Raw genomic sequence first — 20000 nt, forward strand, 5'->3', positions numbered from 1 at the left:
ACGCCATTTGTGAATTGATTGCCCCCATCTAGCTTCAGAGTTTGTTCTGTTAGGTGACCTAAACTGGGATATGCTTAAAACCCGCGGCAGTCCTACAATCTAAGCTAGATGCCCTCAATCTCACACAAATCATCAAGGAACCCACCAGGTACAACCCTAAATCTGTAAACAAGGGCACCCTCATAGACGTCATCCTGACCAACTGGCCCTCCAAATACACCTCTGCTGTCTTCAACCAGGATCTCAGCGATCACTGCCTCATTGCCTGCATCCGCTACAGGTCCGCAGTCAAACGACCACCCCTCATCACTGTCAAACGCTCCCTAAAACACTTCTGTTAGCAGGCCTTTCTAATCGACCTGGCCCGGGTATCCTGGAAGGACATTGACCTCATCCCGTCAGTTGAGGATGCCTGGTCATTCTTTAAAAGTAACTTCCTCACCATTTTAGATAAGCATGCTCCGTTCAAAAATGCAGAACTAAGAACAGATATAGCCCTTGGTTCACTCCAGACCTGACTGCCCTCGACCAGCACAAAAACATCCTGTGGCGGACTGCAATAGCATCGAATAGCCCCCGCGATATGCAACTATTCAGGAAAGTCAGGAACCAATACAGGCAGTCAGTCTGGAAAGCAAAGGCCAGCTTCTTCAGGCAGAAATTTGCATCCTGTAGCTCTAACTCCAAAAAGTTCTGGGACACTGTGAAGTCCATGGAGAACAAGAGCACCTCCTCCCAGCTGCCCACTGCCCACTCCACTGCACGAGGCTCGGTAATACGGTCACCACCGATAAATCCATGATTATCGAAAACTTCAACAAGCATTTCTCAACGGCTGGCCATGCCTTCCTCCTGGCTACTCCAACCTCGGCCAACAGCTCCCCCCCCCGGCAGCTACTCGCCCAAGCCTCTTCAGGTTCTCCTTTACCCAAATCCAGATAGCAGATGTTCTGAAAGAGCTGCAAAACCTGGACCCGTACAAATCAGCTGGGCTTGACAATCTGGACCCTCTATTTCTGAAACTATCCGCTGCCATTGCCGCAACCCCTATTACCAGCCTGTTCAACCTCTCTTTCATATCATCTGAGATCCCCAAGGACTGGAAAGCTGCCGCAGTTATCCCCCTCTTCAAAGGGGGAGACACCCTGGACCCAAACTGTTACAGACCTATATCCATCCTGCCCTGCCTTTCTAAGGTCTTCGAAAGCCAAGTCAACAAACAGGTCACTGACCATCTCGAATCCCACCGTACCTTCTCCGCTGTGCAATCTGGTTTCCGAGCCGGTCACGGATGCACCTCAGCCACGCTCAAGGTACTAAACGATATCATAACCGCCATCGATAAAAGACAGTACTGTGCAGCCATCTTCATCGACCTTGCCAAGGCTTTCGACTCTGTCAATCACCATATTCTTATCGGCAGACTCAGTAGCTTCGGTTTTTCTGATGACTGCCTCGCCTGGTTCACCAACTACTTTGCAGACAGAGTTCAGTGTGTCAAATCGGAGGGCATGCTGTCCGGTCCTCTGGCAGTCTCTATGGGGGTGCCACAGGGTTCAATTCTCTGGCCAACTCTTTTCTCTGTATATATCAATGATGTTGCTCTTGCTGCGGGCGATTCCCTGATCCACCTCTATGCAGACGACACCATTCTGTATACTTCCGGCCCATCCTTGGACACTGTGCTATCTAACCTCCAAACGAGCTTCAATGCCATACAACACTCCTTCCGTGGCCTCCAACTGCTCTTAAACGCTAGTAAAACCAAATGCATGCTTTTCAACCGTTCGCTGCCTGCACCCGCACGCCCGACTAGCATGACCACCCTGGATGGTTCCGACCTAGAATATGTGGACAACTATAAGTACCTAGGTGTCTGGCTAGACTGTAAACTCTCCTTCCAGACTCATATCAAACATCTCCAATCTAAAATCAAATCTAGAGTCAGCTTTCTATTCCGCAACAAAGCCTCCTTCACTCACGCCGCCAAACTTACCATAGTAAAACTGACTATCCTACCGATCCTCGACTTCGGCGATGTCATCTACAAAATAGCTTCCAACACTCTACTCAGCAAACTGGATGCAGTTTATCACAGTGCCATCCGTTTTGTTACTAAAGCACCTTATACCACCCACCATTGCGACCTGTATGCTCTAGTCGGCTGGCCCTCGCTACATATTCGTCGCCAGACCCACTGGCTCCAGGTCATCTACAAGTCCATGCTAGGTAAAGCTCCGCTATAACTCAGTTCACTGGTCACGATGGCAACACCCACCCGTAGCACGCGCTCCAGCAGGTGTATCTCACTGATCATCCCTAAAGCCAACACCTCATTTGGCCGCCTGTCGTTCCAGTTCTCTGCTGCCTGTGACTGGAACGAATTGCAAAAATCGTTGAAGTTGGAGACTTTTATCTCCCTCACCAACTTCAAACATCTGCTATCTGAGCAGCTAACCAATCGCTGCAGCTGTACGTAGTCTATCGGTAAATAGCCCACCCAATTTTACCTACCTCTTCCCCATATTGTTTATATTTATTTACTTTTCTGCTCTTTTGCACACCAATATCTCTACCTATACATGACCATCTGATAATTTATCACTCCAGTGTTAAAATTGTGGCAAAATTGTAATTATTCGCCTACCTCCTCATGCCTTTTGCACACAATGTATATAGACTCTTTTTTTCCCTGCTATGTTATTGACTTGTTAATTGTTTACTCCATGTGTAACTCTGTGTTGTTGTCTGTTCACACTGCTATGCTTTATCTTGGCCAGGTCGCAGTTGCAAATGAGAACTTGTTCTCAACTAGCCTACCTGGTTAAATAAAGGTGAAATAAAAAATAAATTAAAATTAAAACCAAATAACGTCTATCAATGTTTTAGACTGACCCATGCTAGTACACAACAATGTCTATTAAAGTAACTGTCCAGTGAAAATCACACTTTTCAAAGTCATATTCTGCTAACTCATACCCAAATAATTGTGTTTATTCATCTTGTACTCGTATTAGTGGCCAAAGCATGAATTGAGAAAAAACACCTCAAACTTGTATCTCATACAGACCGTTTCAAAATGCTTGCTACTTCCTCATAGAGTATGGTGTCATACTCCTGAGGAGGATGAGCTGGCCAATCAGCGGTCTAGAGGAGGATATTTTTAACGACCGGTATACGCCCACATCATTCTGTTGGGGTACGCCCACACTATTCCAACACAGAAAAGCTTCTTAACATACATACATTTTTTTAAATTGGAAGGAAAACTATTTCACTCATATTGTAAGTAATAATAGGTCATATTTAACACTGGACAGTTATTTGAAGGTAACAGAATGACCCATCCTACTACACACCAACATCTATCAAAGTAATAGACCCACACAGTGCTAACTACACACCAACCAAATAATAACCACCATCAACATACGTTACACATGATCCAGTACTAAATACACACCAACCCAATAACAATGTCTATCAACGTAACAGAGTGCTAACTACAAGGTTATTATTGTTTATATTCCTATTAGTTTTATGATTTTTATTCGAAATTCAGTTTTGTTTCAGTTAGTTTTCAGATCTACTTTACCTTATTTTTTTTTTACTTGATATAAAAACAAGCATAAAGTTTTTGTGTTTTTTGGAATGTCACTTCTTGCCACTGTGGGGCAGTCATGCATAAGGTGATGGGTCAGGTCATAGGTTAGGTTTAAAGGTAGACTCAGGGAGATGACGTAGATGCACAAAGTAAACAGTAGTGGTGGGTCAATTTCCACAATAACCAGGAGCGTTGAAGCTCCATCGTTGGTCACCGCCTTTTAAGGTGTTGCATTCTGGTGATGAAAACTGTCAGACGGGAGCCTACATGTCAATCACACATGAACACAAATCATATGATCAAAGGTCATGAAGTTTGGACTGCAGTCGACTGCAACTTTCTGCAGTTGCTCTTCACCAACTTCATCCTGCAGTCATCACCTGCATTGGGAGGCTCTATTGTCAACCAATCATTAGTTTAGCTTGAAAACCCTGTTCGATTTTTGCCCCCCAAAAACATAATTCATGATGGTTTTTATTCTATTTAGTTTTGGAGGCAGTACAGTTTTAATTTTTCAAACGGGTTTGTTAATTATTTTAATTCAATTTACTAAATGGTTTTGAGTGATGATTAGTCTTAATTAGTTTTTGTTTTAGTTTTAGTTTTAGTTTGCTATAATAACTTTGCTACACACCATAAAAATAATAACTACCAACAACAGACATACCCTTATCTAACAATTAACAACAGACATACCCTTATCTAACAATTAACAACAGACATACCCTTATCTAACAATTAACAACAGACATACCCTTATCTAACAATTAACAACAGACATACCCTTATCTAACAATTAACAACAGACATACCCTTCTAACAATTAACAACAGACATACCCTTATCTAACAATTAACAACAGACATACCCTTATCTAACAATTAACAGACCTACCCTTCTAACAATTAACAACAGACATACCCTTATCTAACAATTAACAACAGACATACCCTTATCTAACAATTAACAACAGACATACCCTTATCTAACAATTAACAACAGACATACCCTTATCTAACAATTAACAACAGACATACCCTTATCTAACAATTAACAACAGACATACCCTTATCTGACAATTAACAACAGATATACCCTTATCTAACAATTAACAACAGACATACCCTTATTTAACAATTAACAACAGACCTACCCTTATATAACAATTAACAGACATACCCTTCTAACAATTAACAACAGACATACCCTTCTAACAATTAACAACAGGCATACCCTTATCTAACAATTAACAACAGACCTACCCTTATCTAACAATTAACAACAGACCTACCCTTATCTAACAATTAACAACAGGCATACCCTTCTAACAATTAACAACAGACATACCCTTATCTAACAATTAACAACAGACATACCCTTATCTAGCCATTAACAACAGACATACCCTTCTAACAATTAACATACCCTTATCTAACAATTAACAACAGACCTACCCTTATCTAACAATTTACAACAGACATACCCTTATCTAACAATTAACAACAGACCTACCCTTATCTAACAATTAACAGACATACCCTTATCTAACAATTAACAACAGACATACCATTATCTAACAATTAACAACAGACATACCCTTATCTAACAATTAACAACAGACATACCCTTATCTAACAATTAACAGACATACCCTTCTAACAATTAACAACAGACATACCCTTCTAACAATTAACAACAGACATACCCTTATCTAACAATTAACAACAGACATAGCCTTATCTGACAATTAACAACAGATATACCCTTATCTAACAATTAACAACAGACATACCCTTATTTAACAATTAACAACAGACCTACCCTTATATAACAATTAACAGACATACCCTTCTAACAATTAACAACAGACATGCCCTTCTAACAATTAACAACAGACATACCCTTATCTAACAATTAACAACAGACATACCCTTCTAACAATTAACAACAGACATACCCTTATCTAACAATTAACAACAGACATAGCCTTATCTGACAATTAACAACATATATACCCTTATCTAACAATTAACAACAGACATACCCTTATTTAACAATTAACAACAGACCTACCCTTATCTAACAGACATACCCTTATCTAACAATTAACAACCGACATACCCGTACCTAACAATTAACAACAGACATACCCTTATCTAACAATTAATAACAGACATACCATTATCTAACAATTAACAACAGACATAGCCTTATCTTACAATTAACAACAGATATACCCTTATCTAACAATTAACAACAGACATACCCTTATTTAACAATTAACAACAGACCTACCCTTATATAACAATTAACAGACATACCCTTATAACAATTAACAACAGACATACCCTTCTAACAATTAACAACAGACATACCCTTATCTAACAATTAACAACAGACATAGCCTTATCTGACAATTAACAACATATATACCCTTATCTAACAATTAACAACAGACATACCCTTATTTAACAATTAACAACAGACCTACCCTTATCTAACAGACATACCCTTATCTAACAATTAACAACCGACATACCCGTACCTAACAATTAACAACAGACATACCCTTATCTAACAATTAATAACAGACATACCATTATCTAACAATTAACAACAGACCTACCCTCATATAACAATTAACAACAGCAACCATCCAAGTACATAGTCAGTATTATAATGGTATCAATTACATCCACATCCCACACAAACTTACAAAACTCCTATTGTCCAGTAATAACAAAGTAATAACAGCCCAGGTCTCTTCTTACCAGTCATAGTCCATGACAGCGATGATGATGGACACCCTGTCGATGTCCTCATGAGGGATGTCAAAGACTAGAGCCTCGTTGTAGGTGGGGTTCAACGTATTCTTCTTAATGGAGGTCTTCCTCTTCTTTAGCCTGCGGCCGTCACATATCAGAGAAGCCTTCACGTATGGGTCTGAGAGAAGGAGAAAGAGGGAGGGAGAGAGAGAGAGAAATAAATAGAGGAAGAGAATGGAAGAAAGAAAAGAGAGGGACAAAGATAAGAGACAACCCTTGAGCAGGCTATAAACAAATTATACTCCCACGTCCAGGCATCTGTCTTTAACACATAAAAGACATCCAAATCAAGGCCCCCTGGACGAGGCGGATTAAGGCCAAAGTAAAACGGGTGGATTCATTACTACAGAATACAAACTGCCGCTCTAGTCCATTGTAGCACTTACAGAACACTGAGAGTTACCATTTGATTTTATGTTGGATTGTTTTATACCTTCGTTAGGCATTCTAATAATCTCCTAATCATAAAAGCAATAATATCATGATATCTGACAATATCATTGTCAGTCTAGTAACTGTTACCGTGGTAATGCAGGATCACCACATCCTCACAGGCAGGATTAATAATTCAATTACTTTAGTTAGGCGTTCATTAATTAAATCATCATCAGCTACCTAAGTCCCAGCCATCAATCAGGCCAGGACATGATTGTGTTTAAAGCGTTTGGTTGTTTGTTGGCTGCGGTTTTTAGCACTCCAACGTTTATGATTTTTGCTATTTGCTTGTTTATTTTTTATTTTACCTTTATTTAACTCGGCAAGTCAGTTAAGAACAAATTCTTATTTTCAATGATGGCCTAGGAACAGTGGGTTAACTGCCTGTTCAGGGGCAGAACGACAGATTTGTGCCTTGTCAGCTTGAGGGTTTGAACTTGCAACCTTCCGGTTACTAGTCCAACGCTCTAACCACTAGGCTACCCTGCCGCCCGCTTGTGTTTCCAACATTGCCACAAAACAGATTTTTGGCACTTCATTGTGTTTGGAACAGTTGAACAGTATTTATTTGGGCAATATTTACAGAATGTAACATATCAATATTCAAATATTCATGAATTCAGTCAATTGATGTGTTTGCTCCATCTGTTTATGCAGCCTAATTGCATTCAAATAATAGTTGAAATACAAATGTGTGATGTGAGTCTTGTCAGGCTGTTTCTAACAGAAGAGACAAACCCCAGTGCTGTGAACAGTGTGCTGTTGTCAGTGTGCTGTTGTCAGTGTGCTGCGGTCAGTGTGCTGCGGTCAGTGTGCTGCGGTCAGTAGGTAAGTCACCTGAGAAGCCGGTGAGGTCCATGGCTTTGAGGTTGGTGGCCTTGATGACAGTCGCAGTGAGCCGACCTGCCGTGGGCAGGTAACACAGAGAGAAGTTCAGCTCCCCCAGGTCAGCCTTCTCCTGTACAACACACACACAGAGGTCAGAGTTCAAACAGGGATCCCAGCAAACGTGTGGTAAACACTCAGCCAGTAATACCCAAAGAGCCACAGGCTGAGAGCAGAGGGTCTGTAAAAGAGACCACCATCTTGCATTTGGTTTGCTAAACCATGAAGCAGGCATCAGTGATAATTGCCACGGAGACATGACAGGTGTCACAATCTAATCAGGCAGCATATTCAAACTGAAGGCAACTGTCATCACAGTACATTAATGAAATGTCAATCTTTCAATGTCCCCAAGAAGATAAAAGTTAAATTGCGCTATTTAAACACTCTGAGGTGGCATTATAGCGGCATAGCAATGGCATTATAGTGGCATAGCAATGGCATTATAGTGGCATAGCGGTGGCATTATAGCGCATAGCGGCGGCATTATAGTGGCACAGCGGTGGCATTATGGTGGCATTATAGTGGTGGTATTGTAGTGGCATTATAATTATAGTGGCACAGAGGTGGCATTATAGTGGTGGTATTGTAGTGGCATTATAGTGGCATAGTGGTGGTACAGTGGTGGCATTATAGTGGCATATTGGTGGCATAGTGGTGGTATAGTGGTGACATTATAGTGGCGGTATAGTGGTAGCATTATAGTGGTATATTGGTGGCATAGTGGTGGTATAGTGGTAACATTATAGTGGCATAGTGGTGGCATTATAGTGGCATAGTGGTGATATAGTGGTGACATTATAGTGGCATAGTGGTGGTACAGTGGTGGCATTATAGTGGCATATTGGTGGTATAGTGGTAGCATTATAGTGGTATATTGGTGGCATAGTGGTGGTATACTGGTGACATTATAGTGGCATAGCAATGGCATTATAGTGGCATAGCAGTGGCATTATAGTGGCATAGCGGTGACATTATAGTGGCCCAGCGGCGGCATTATAGTGGCATTATAGTGGTGGTATTATAGTGGCATTATAATTATAGTGGCATAGCGGTGGTATTTTAGTGGTGGTATTGTAGCGGCATCGTCGTGGCATTATAATGGCATAGTGGTGGTATAGTGGTAGCATTATAGTGGTATATTGGTGGCATAGTGGTGGTATACTGGTGACATTATAGTGGCATAGCAGTGGCATTATAGTGGCATAGCAGTGGCATTATAGTGGCATAGCGGTGACATTATAGTGGCCCAGCGGCGGCATTATAGTGGCATTATAGTGGCATTATAGTGGTGGTATTATAGTGGTGGTATAATTATAGTGGCATAGCGGTGGCATTATAGTGGTATAGTGGTGGTACAGTGGTGGCATTATAGTGGCATATTGGTGACATAGTGGTGGTATAGTGGTGACATTATAGTGGCGGTATAGTGGTAGCATTATAGTGGTATATTGGTGGTATAGTGGTGACATTATAGTGGCATAGTGGTGGCATTATAGTGGTATAGTGGTAGTATAGTGGTAGCATTATAGTGGCATAGTAGTGGTATAGTGGTGGCATTATAGTGGTATAGTGCTGGTATAGTGGTGACATTATAGTGGCATAGTGGTGGTACAGTGGTGGCATTATAGTGGCATATTGGTGGTATAGTGGTAGCATTATAGTGGTATATTGGTGGCATAGTGGTGGTATAGTGGTGACATTATAGTGGCATTATAGTGGCATAGTGGTGGTATTGTGGTAGCATTATAGTGGCATAGTGGTGGCATTATAGCGGCATAGTGGTGGCATTATGGTGGCATAGTGGTGGTATAGTGGTGGCATTATAGTGGCATATTGGTGGTATAGTGGTGGTATAGTGGTGACATTATAGTGGCATTATAGTGGCATAGTGGTGGTATAGTGGTAGCATTATTGTGGCATAGTGGTGGTATTGTGGTAGCATTATAGTGGCATAGTGTTGGCATTGTAGTGGCATAGTGGTGGTATAGTGGTAGCATTATAGTGGTATATTGGTGGCATAGTTGTAGCATTATAGTGGCATATTGGTGACATAGTGGTGGTATAGTGGTGACATTATAGTGGCATAGTAGTGGTATAGTGGTGGCATTATAGTGGCATAGTGCTGGTATAGTGGTGACATTATAGTGGCATAGTGGTGGTACAGTGGTGGCATTATAGTGGTATATTGGTGGCATAGTGGTGGTATAGTGGTGACATTATAGTGGCGGTATAGTGGTAGCATTATAGTGGTATATTGGTGGTATAGTGGTGACATTATAGTGGCATAGTGGTGGCATTATAGTGGTATAGTGGTAGTATAGTGGTAGCATTATAGTGGCATAGTAGTGGTATAGTGGTGGCATTATAGTGGCATAGTGGTGGCATTATAGTGGCATATTGTTGGTATAGTGGTAGCATTATAGTGGTATATTGGTGGCATAGTGGTGGTATAGTGGTGACATTATAGTGGCATTATAGTGGCATAGTGGTGGTATTGTGGTAGCATTATAGTGGCATTATAGTGGTGGCATTATAGCGGCATAGTGGTGGCATTATGGTGGCATAGTGGTGGTATAGTGGTGGCATTATAGTGGCATATTGGTGGTATAGTGGTGGTATAGTGGTGACATTATAGTGGCATAGTGGTGGTATAGTGGTAGCATTATAGTGTCATAGTGGTGGTATTGTGGTAGCATTATAGTGGCATAGTGTTGGCATTGTAGTGGCATAGTGGTGGTATAGTGGTAGCATAGTGGTGGTATAGTGGTAGCATTATAGTGGTATATTGGTGGCATAGTTGTAGCATTATAGTGGTATATTGGTGGCATAGTGGTGGTATAGTGGTGACATTATAGTGGCATTATAGTGGCATAGTGGTGGTATAGTGGTAGCATTATAGTGGCTTAGTGGTAATATTGTGGTAGCATAATAGTGGCATAGTGCTGGTATTGTGGTAGCATTATAGTGGCACAGTGTTGGCATTGTAGTGGCATAGTGGTGGCATTATAGTAGCATAGTGGTGGCATTATAGTGGCATAGTGGTGGCATTATAGTGCCATAGTGGTGGCATTATAGTGGCATAGTGGTGATATTATAGTGGTATAGTGGTGTCATCATGGTAACATAGTGGTGGCATTGCATTGGTGTCGGGCATGGGCTCTCTCTCTCACCGCAGTGCCCTCCACGATGTCCCTCCAGACAGGCTTTTCCCCTGTGCCCTCACTGAAGTCCAAAAGGTTGTCCACAACCACCTGGCCAATCAGGTCGTGTCTGGAGAAGCGGTCAAAGTCGTAGACAGAGAAGTGTAGCTTCCGGGAGTGCAGCTCTGCCAGGGGGACACCGAACTGGAACGTCTCGTTGAAGATAGGGTTTAGGGTCTTTCTGTGGACCTGTGGGAGAAAGGAGAGGGGGGAATTGAGGAGGGAGAGTGGTATAGAGGTAAAGAGGTGAAGGGGGAGAAAGGGGAAGGAGAGGGAGAGGGGGAGAGAGTGAGAGAGAGGACAAGAGTCAACAAGAGAGTCTGCAAGAGAGTCTGCTAGACAGCCTAACATATTTATTCAGATTAGGCTGAACGAAATATCAGATCATTCCAATGAGTAAGGGAGGAGACTACACATTTATAAATTATAATAAATTACTGATAGTAATTTAGAATAAAATCCCAACTTGAGAAACGGCAATGAAACTCCACACAAATCTCTCGTGGTAATACATACACAAATCTCTGAGTGACATCAATGGATGATTCACACAGGACTCCAAGTTATGCATGAACACATTTCTCAATTGGCATCAGAGTGAAACTACACATTTGTCGGGTTAGTATTTTACTGTGCCTTCAATTTGTGTGAAACTGACAAGTGTAATAAATTACAGCCTGATCCCAGATCTGTTTGCACTCTTCCAAGATATTTATGGTCATTGGCAAGACAGCACAAACAGATCTGGGATCAGGCTTGATAAATGTGTTACCTTGGTCTGGAACTTCTTCTTCCTGTCTGGCAGTAGGTAGATCTTAACGTAGGGGTCTGAGAAGCCGTTGGCATCCTTGGCAGCCAGGTCTACAGCCTTCAGGATCTTCACCACTAGCTGCTCTGTACTGCAGACGAGGACACACATATACAATCTATTTTAGACTCACCGTCTGGGACACACACACACACAACACGATCTATATGTCAAACTTAGCTGGACAGACATAGGGCGACAGAGTAGATAGAGAGACAGTGGAGTGGTTAGGAGAGTATGTTGTATCTATAGAGTGGGTCGATGGGGATCCATTGAGGTCTAGGATGAAGCAGCCCGTGACACTGATTTAAAGGTTTACTCCCTACTAATGGGGAATGTGAGGGTAGATCTGTGAATGAGAGCAACTTCTACAAGTAGCATAATACATTGCTACAAAGCTACAGATTGGCTCCAGCAGTTCCAGGGAGAGAAGCCAAGCCATTAATACTCCTCATAGTAGGCTATTCCACTGTGTTATGGTCAGTCTGGGTCACACACACACACACGCCCGCACACACACATACACAGTCTTGCACATATACACATGCATACACACACACGCGAAGACGTCCATCTAAACCGCCTACGTCCAGTGGTCTGTCTGCAGAACTACTTATGAGGGATTTAATTAAGAGAGTGAAGATGGCTGGCAGGCCTTTACTCAGACCTCATTATACCCTGTCTTTCTGCGTTAACGAGCGTGTCACCACTTCATTACGGGCCTTTAGGAGCACAGCGTGAACTCTGGGGAAGAGAGCACCACCAGGCCATAGCCAATAGCAGCTCAGACTAACACACTGTTTAATCATCTGGCTTAATCAGGACTGAGATAAGCCTGTTGACGACACGATTGCATCCAATCAGGTTTAATGTTTATCATGCAAACACGTCCAATTAAGGAAATCAGGTAAACATGCCAATCCTACAATCACATCAAATCAGGGATAAGATTTATACCGTTAGTAAATTAGGAAGTTATATTTAAATTGGATAAACACGTTAATCAGAGAAACATGTCCAATTAGTATTTCTTAAGTCTAATTACTTACTTTAAGTCCAGTATCATCTCCGCTTAGAAGTCGATATACACTGTCAGTACGTGTTGGGAACTGTAGTCCTTATGACTATGAGCAGTGTAGTTTTATAAAGCATAATTGAAAATGCCAGGTGAGTCCTGTATAAAAGATGTCCCTGATGGTGTGTCACATTCAACAACATTACCTCATTACAACAACAAACACTGTAGTGTTCCTACTCTCACATGTCTGTTTTAACATCAAGACAACAAAGAGCAGGAACAAAAGACAACCTTTAAAAAATATATTAACCTTTATTTAACTAGGCAAGTCAGTTAAGAACAAATTCTTATTTACAATGACGGCCTACTAACACGGTCCCAGAAGCACTCTGCAGAAAATACACCTATTAATGATGTGTCAGAGGGAAATTCGCTATACTATTCCTCACAGACAATGGCTGGAAACCACCCTATTCCCACAGCACTAGTGTCAGCTTTTAACTACAGTGTCAATAGAAAATACATTTCCCAAAGGACCGAGGGAAAATTGACATTGTTGTCCTGACTGCTATTCCCCAAATGTGCTCGGGTCTAGCACGTTAACATTGATGTATGGTAAATACATTACAATTATCCCACACAGTGCTAACAGTGTGAAGAGAAGGTGACACATTATCTCTCTCTCCCTCTCTCTCTCCCCCTCTCTCTGTCTGTCTCCTCTCTCTGTCTGTCTCCTCTCTCTGTCTGTCTCCTCTCTCTGTCTGTCTCCTCTCTCTGTCTGTCTCCTCTCTCTCTAGATTTTCTAACAAAGATTCACAGTGTGTCAGAAAGCAGAGCAGAACAAATGATCTTGTGACGTGAGGTAGAAATGACATGTAGGTACAGGTAGAGATACACCAACAGCATCCTCCCTCCCTCCCTCCCTCCCTCCCTCCCTCCCTCCCTCCCTCCCTCCCTCCCTCCCTCCCTCCCTCCCTCCCTCCCTCCCTCCCTCCCTCCCTCCCTCCCTCCCTCCCTCCCTCCCTCCCTCTAATTCTGTGTGTCTGTAATTCGTGCTATAACAGTCTGGTGTTATGTGTTGACAGGGTCTGCTGTTTAAAGTAGCTCACCATATATAATTCATGACCCTAACTGCCTCTCACTCCCTTGTTTTTGTTTAACATCAGCACTTTCTTTCTCCATTGTAATGTTTCTTTGTGTGACGGCAGAAAGAAAGGACCCCACCAGGCAGCCACAGAGCCACAGATAGACTGAGACTGAGATTGACCTAGCAGACTGTACTACACTGCCCCTGATCTCTCCCTCCTCTCTGTCCTCCCTCCATCTTCCCATCTTCAACCCTCCGGAGGGGGGCACGTCCACCATTTACATAAACAGAGCCAGTGCTGCAGAAAACCTACAACGGAGCCATGCATGACTAATTCTCTCAAGGTATGGAAAATTAGACAATTACAATAACAATGTCTATCTATCTATCTTGTGTACACTATTTAGTCCATAATGTAAAAGTATATATTGGTGATAAAAACTGCCCACTGTGTGATACTTGACACTGCAATGATAGAGTTTCTAGGGCAAGTACCTTAACTCAGCTGTGATGACAGAGCAGCTGTTGATCCTCTGTCTAAGCCTTAATGTAATGTATATTTAACAGTGCACTCAGACCGAGGTGTGAAGAGGATTAATTAAGTGAATCGGTTCACTCACTTGAAGGCGTAGCGCAGGAGGAAGCTGATCTTGCCGCAATTGTCCCCTGCTTTCCCTTCCCCCTGGTCGCCCCCACGCAGTCTGTAGAGTTCTGGTTTGATTTGGCCAATGCTGGTCACCTGCTCGCTCTTCTCCTCACCATGGAAATCAGGGCTGGACAACTGGTGAGTCATGGGCTTGGGCCTGGGGAGAGAGAAGGGCTTAATAGACACATTAACACTCACTGAAGAGACAGACAGGGTTAAAGGAGAAGTTCTCTTTTTTTCAACCAAATCTACATTTTTGAAGTAAATGGCATGTTATAAAAGGGTCCAGACACCTTTTTTGTGATTTCAGTTGTTTTTGAGAAACTTTTCCCAAACAGAAAAACCCTTCATTATCCTGGTTGTGCAGTACGGGGGCCCTGATAAAACATGAACAAATGCTCCAAAAACACCCAAATACATCCTTTTAGAAACGGAAACGTTCTCAGTATAGTGATGCAGGTCTTTCGATGTTGTACATATGAAATTGTGTCATTACGAATTTTATCGGCAATGTTATATTCCATTTTGTGCTACTCGAGCCATTTCCCCAATCCACCTGTTCCATTCCCTGTTTAGACTGCTGCTATAGGTAACTGCCAAATTAAATGGGTTGGCGCCCCCCCTTGGGTTGTGCCGTGGCGGAGATCTTTGTGGGCTATACTCGGCCTTGTCTCAGGTAAGTTGGTGGTTGAAGATATCCCTCTAGTGGTGTGTGGGCTGTACTTTGGCAAAGTGGCTGGGGTTATATCCTGCCTGTTTGGCCCTGTCCGGGGGTATCATCGGATGGGGCCACAGTGTCTCCTGACCCCTCCTGTCTCAGCCTCCAGTATTTATGCTGCAGTAGTTTATGTGTTGGGGGGCTAGGGTCAGTTTGTTATATCTGGAGTATTTCTCCTGTCTTATCCGGTGTCCTGTGCGAATTCAAGTATGCTCTCTCTAATTCTATCTTTCTCTCTTTCTTTCTTTCTCTCTCTCAGAGGACCTGAACCCTAGGACTACCTGGCATGATGACTGCTTGCTGTCCCCAGTCCACCTGGCCGTGCTGCTGCTCTAGCTTCCACTGTTCTGCCTGCGGCTATGAAACCCTGACCTGTTCACCGGACGTGCTACCTGTCCCAGACCTGCTGTTTTCAACTCTCTAGAGACAGCAGGAGCAGTAGAGATACTCTCAATGATCGGCTATGAAAAGCCAACTGACATTTACTCCTGAGGTGCTGACTTGTTGCACCCTCGACAACTACTGTGATTATTATTATTTGACCATGCTGGTCATTTATGAACATTTGAACATCTTGGCCATGTTCTGTTATAATCTCCACCCGGCATAGCCAGAAGAGGACTGGCCACCGCTCATAGCTTGGTTCCTCTCTAGGTTTCTTCCTAGGTTTTGGCCTTTCTAGGTAGTTTTTCCTAGTCACCGTGCTTCTACACCTGCATTGCTTGCTGTTCAGGGTTTTAGGCTGGGTTTCTGTACAGCACTGATATATCAGCTGATGTACGAAGGGCTATATAAATACATTTGATTTGATTTAAAGGAAACTCCATAATAAAGGGTCTTAATAGGGCGCTGGACTTCCACGAGCCGCCCAAACAGCTTCAATGGTTCTACAAATGCCTGGAACCTACTGTGTGGAAGTACATTGCAGAATAATAGTGAAGACATCAAAACTATGAAATAACACATATGGAATCCTGCTTTCAATATACTTTGTATCCCTCTTTTACTCCAGTGTTTCCTTTATTTTGGCAGTTACCTGTAGAATGGACGTAGTATCGCTCGAGTCGCAACAAAATGGAATATAACGTTGTGGATCATGTTCGTAATGACACATTTTCATGTGTACCACATCTAAAGACCTGCATCACTATACTGAGAGCTTTGCTGTTTCTAAAAAATATGTATTTGGGTGTTTTTGGAGCCTTTTTTCATGTTTTTTCAGGGCCCCCCTCCAGCACAACCAGGATGAGGAAGTGATTTGCATGTTTGGGGTAAATTTCCCAAAAACAAGTGAAATCACAAAAAAAGGTGTCTGGACCCTTCTATAACATGGCATTTACATCAAAAATAGAAACAGGGTTGGAAAAAAACTAACACACACAAAAAAGATCGATAGGGTTAATTCACAGACATACATTCACTGGAGAGACAGACAGGGTTAATACTCAGAATAACACTCAGAAAATGTATACACTAGACAACCAATCACAGAAATGTGATGACCCTTAGATAATATAATTATCACATACTTAAAAATATATACACTACCAGTTGAACATTTGGACACACCTACTCATTCAAGGGGTTTTCTTTATTTTTACTATTTCAACATTGTAGAATAATATTGAAGACATCACAACTTTGAAATAACACATAGGGAATCATGTAGTAACCAAAAAAGTGTTAACAAATCAAAATATATTTTAGATTTAAGATTCTTCAAAGTAGCCACCCTTTGCCTTGATGACAGCTTTGTACACTTTTAGCATTCTCTCAACCAGCTTCATGAGGAATGCTTTTCCAACAGTCTTGAAGGAGTTCACACATATGCCTAGCACTTGTTGGCTGCTTTTCCTTCACTCTGCGGTCCAACTCATCCCAAACCATCTCAAGTGGGTTGAGATCGGGTGATTATGGAGGCCAGTTCATCTGATGCAGCACTCCATCACTCCTTCTTGGTCAAATAGCCCTTACACAGCCTGGAGCTGTGTTGGGTCATTGTCCTGATGAAAAATAAATGATAGTCCCACTAAGCCCAAACCAGATGGGATGGCATTTCGCTGCAGAATGCTGTGGTAGCCATGCCATTGTTAAGTGTTCCTTGAATTCTAAATAAATCACAGACAAGTGTCACCTGCAAAGCACCCCCACACCATCACACCTCCTCCTCCATACTTCACGTTGGGAACCACACATGTGGAGATCATCTGTTCACCTACTTTGACTCTCACAAAGACACGGCGGTTGGAACCAAAAATCTCAAATTTGGACTCAGACCAAAGGACAGATTTCCAATTGTCCATTGCTCATGTTTCTTGGCCCAAGCAAGTCTCTTCTTCTTATTGGTGTCCTTGAGTAGTGGTTTCTGTGCAGCAATTCGACCATGAAGGCCTGATTCACACAGTCTCCTCTGAACAGTTGATGTTGAGATGTGCCTGTTACTTGAACTCTGAAGCATTTATTTGGGCTGCAATTTCTGAGGCTGGTAACTCCAATGAACTTATCCTTTGCAGCAGAGGTAACTCTGGCTCTTACTTTCCTGTGACGGTCCTCATGAGAGCCAGTTTCATCATAGTGCAAATGCACTTGAAGAAACTTTCAAAGTCCTTGAAATTTTCCGCATTGACCTTCATGTCTTAAAGTAACGATGGACTGTCATTTCTCTTTGCTCATTTGAGCTGTTTTTGCCATAATATGGAGTTGGTCTTTTACCAAATAGGGCTATTTTCTGTATTTGGCTCAAACGCATTCAGAAGGAAAGAAATTCCACAAATTAACTTTTAAGAAGGCACACCTTTTAATTGAAATGCAGGTGACTACCTCATGAAGCTGGTTGAGAGAATGCCAAGAGTGTGCAAAGGCAAATGGTGGCTACTTTAACGAATATCAAATATCAAATATATTTTAATTTGTTTAACACTTTGTGGTTACTACATGATTCCATATGTGTTATTTCATAGTTTTGATGCCTTCACTATTATTCTACAATGTAGAAAATAGTAAAAATAAAGAGAAACCCTGGAATGAGTAGGTGTGTCCAAACTTTTGACTGGTACTGTATACACAGTGCATTCGGAAAGTATTTAGACCCCTTGATTTTTCCCCACATTTTGTTACCTTACAGCCTTATTCAAAAATGGATTAAATAGTTTTTTCCCCCTCATCAATCTACACACAATACCCCATAATTCCAAAGCAAAAACAGGTTTAGACATTTTTTCAAATTTATATATATAAAAAAAAAACTAGTATTCAGACCCTTTACTCAATACATTGTTGAAGCATCTTTGGCAGAGATTACAGCCTCAAGTCTTCCGAGGTATGACGCTACAAGCTTGGCACACCTGTATTTGGTGATTTTCTCCCATTCTTCTCTGCAGATCCTCAAGCTCTGTCAGGTTGGATGGGGAGCATCGCTGCACAGCTATTTTCAGGTCTCTCCAGAGATGTTCGATCGAGTTCAAGTCTGGGCTCTGACTGGGCCACTCAAGGACATTCAAAGACTTGTCCTGAAGCCACTCGTGCATTGTCTTGACTGTGTGCTTAAGGTTGGAAGGTGAACCATCGCCCCAGTCTGAGGTCCTGAGCGCTCTGGAGCAGGTTTTCATCAAGGATCTCTCTGTACTTCTGTACTTTGCTCCGTTCATCTTTTCCTCGATCCTGACTAGTCTCCCAGTCCCTGCTGCTGAAAAACATTCCCACAGCATGATGCTGCCACCACCATGCTTTACATAGTTCCAGGTTTCCTCCAGACGTGACACTTGGCATTCAGGCCAAAGAGTTAAATCTTGGTTTCATCAGACCAGAGAGTCTTGTTTCTCATGGTCTGTGAGTCTTTAGGTGTCTTTTGGCAAACGCCAAGCGGGCTGTTATGTGCCTTTTACTGAGGAGTGGCTTCCGTCTGGCCACTTGGATTGGTGGAGTGCTGCAGAGATGGTTTTCCTTCTGAAAGGTTCTCCCATCTCCAAAGGATAACTCTGGAGCTCAATCAAAGTGACCATCGGGTTCTTAGTCACCTCCCTGACCAAGGCTCTTCTTCCCCAATTGCTCAGTTTGGCAAGGAGGCCGGCTCTAGGAAGAGTCTTGGTGGTTCCAAACTTCTTCCATTTAAAAATGGTGGAAACTGTGTTTTTGAGGACCTTCAATGCTGCAGAAATTATTTTGTACCATTCCTCAGATCTGTGCCTGGACACGGAGCTCACGGAGCTCTACAGACAATTCCTTCGACCTCATGGTTTGGTTTTTGCTCTGACATGCACTGTCAACTGTGGGACCTTATATAGACAGGTGTGTGCCTTTCCAAATCATGTCCAATCAATTGAATTTACCACAGGTGGATTCTAATCAAGTTGTAGAAACATCTCAAGGATGATCAATGGATTCAGGATGCATCTGATCTCAATTTTGAGTCTCATAGCAAAGTGTCTGAATACTTATGTAAATAAGGTATTTCTGTTTATTATTTTGAATACATTTGCAAACATTTCTAAAAACCTGTTTTCGCTTTGTCATTATGGGGTATTGTGTTAGGATTTATGAGGGCAAAAAAGTATTTAATAAATTTTAGAATTAAGGATGTAACATTACAAAATGTGGAAAAAGTCAAGGGGTCTGAATACTTTCCATAGATATAGATATAAACTCAGAAAAAAAAAAGAAACGTCCCTTTTTCAGGACCCTGTCTTTCAAAGATAATTCGTAAAAATCCAAATGACTTCACAGATCTTCATTGTAAAGGGTTTAAACACTGTTTTCCATGCTTGTTCAATGA

At 42.0% G+C, this 20000-nt stretch overlaps 1 protein-coding gene across 3 annotated transcripts in view; it reads right to left on the reverse strand.

Annotated features, from left to right (window-relative positions):
* syt3 (synaptotagmin III) overlaps nt 1-20000 on the reverse strand; it is a 75093-nt gene that overhangs the window by 31267 nt on the left and 23826 nt on the right. For all 3 annotated transcript variants that reach the window (XM_042327760.1, XM_042327761.1, XM_042327762.1), the window contains 5 exons: nt 14486-14668; nt 11725-11851; nt 10923-11141; nt 7702-7822; nt 6376-6547 (listed from right to left, as the gene is read on the reverse strand). In XM_042327760.1, coding sequence (XP_042183694.1) covers nt 6376-6547; nt 7702-7822; nt 10923-11141; nt 11725-11851; nt 14486-14668 — 822 coding nt within the window. The remainder of the gene's footprint in view (nt 1-6375; nt 6548-7701; nt 7823-10922; nt 11142-11724; nt 11852-14485; nt 14669-20000) is intronic.

This window comes from Oncorhynchus tshawytscha, linkage group LG09 (assembly GCF_018296145.1).
Source record: "Oncorhynchus tshawytscha isolate Ot180627B linkage group LG09, Otsh_v2.0, whole genome shotgun sequence".
NCBI lineage: Eukaryota > Metazoa > Chordata > Actinopteri > Salmoniformes > Salmonidae > Oncorhynchus > Oncorhynchus tshawytscha.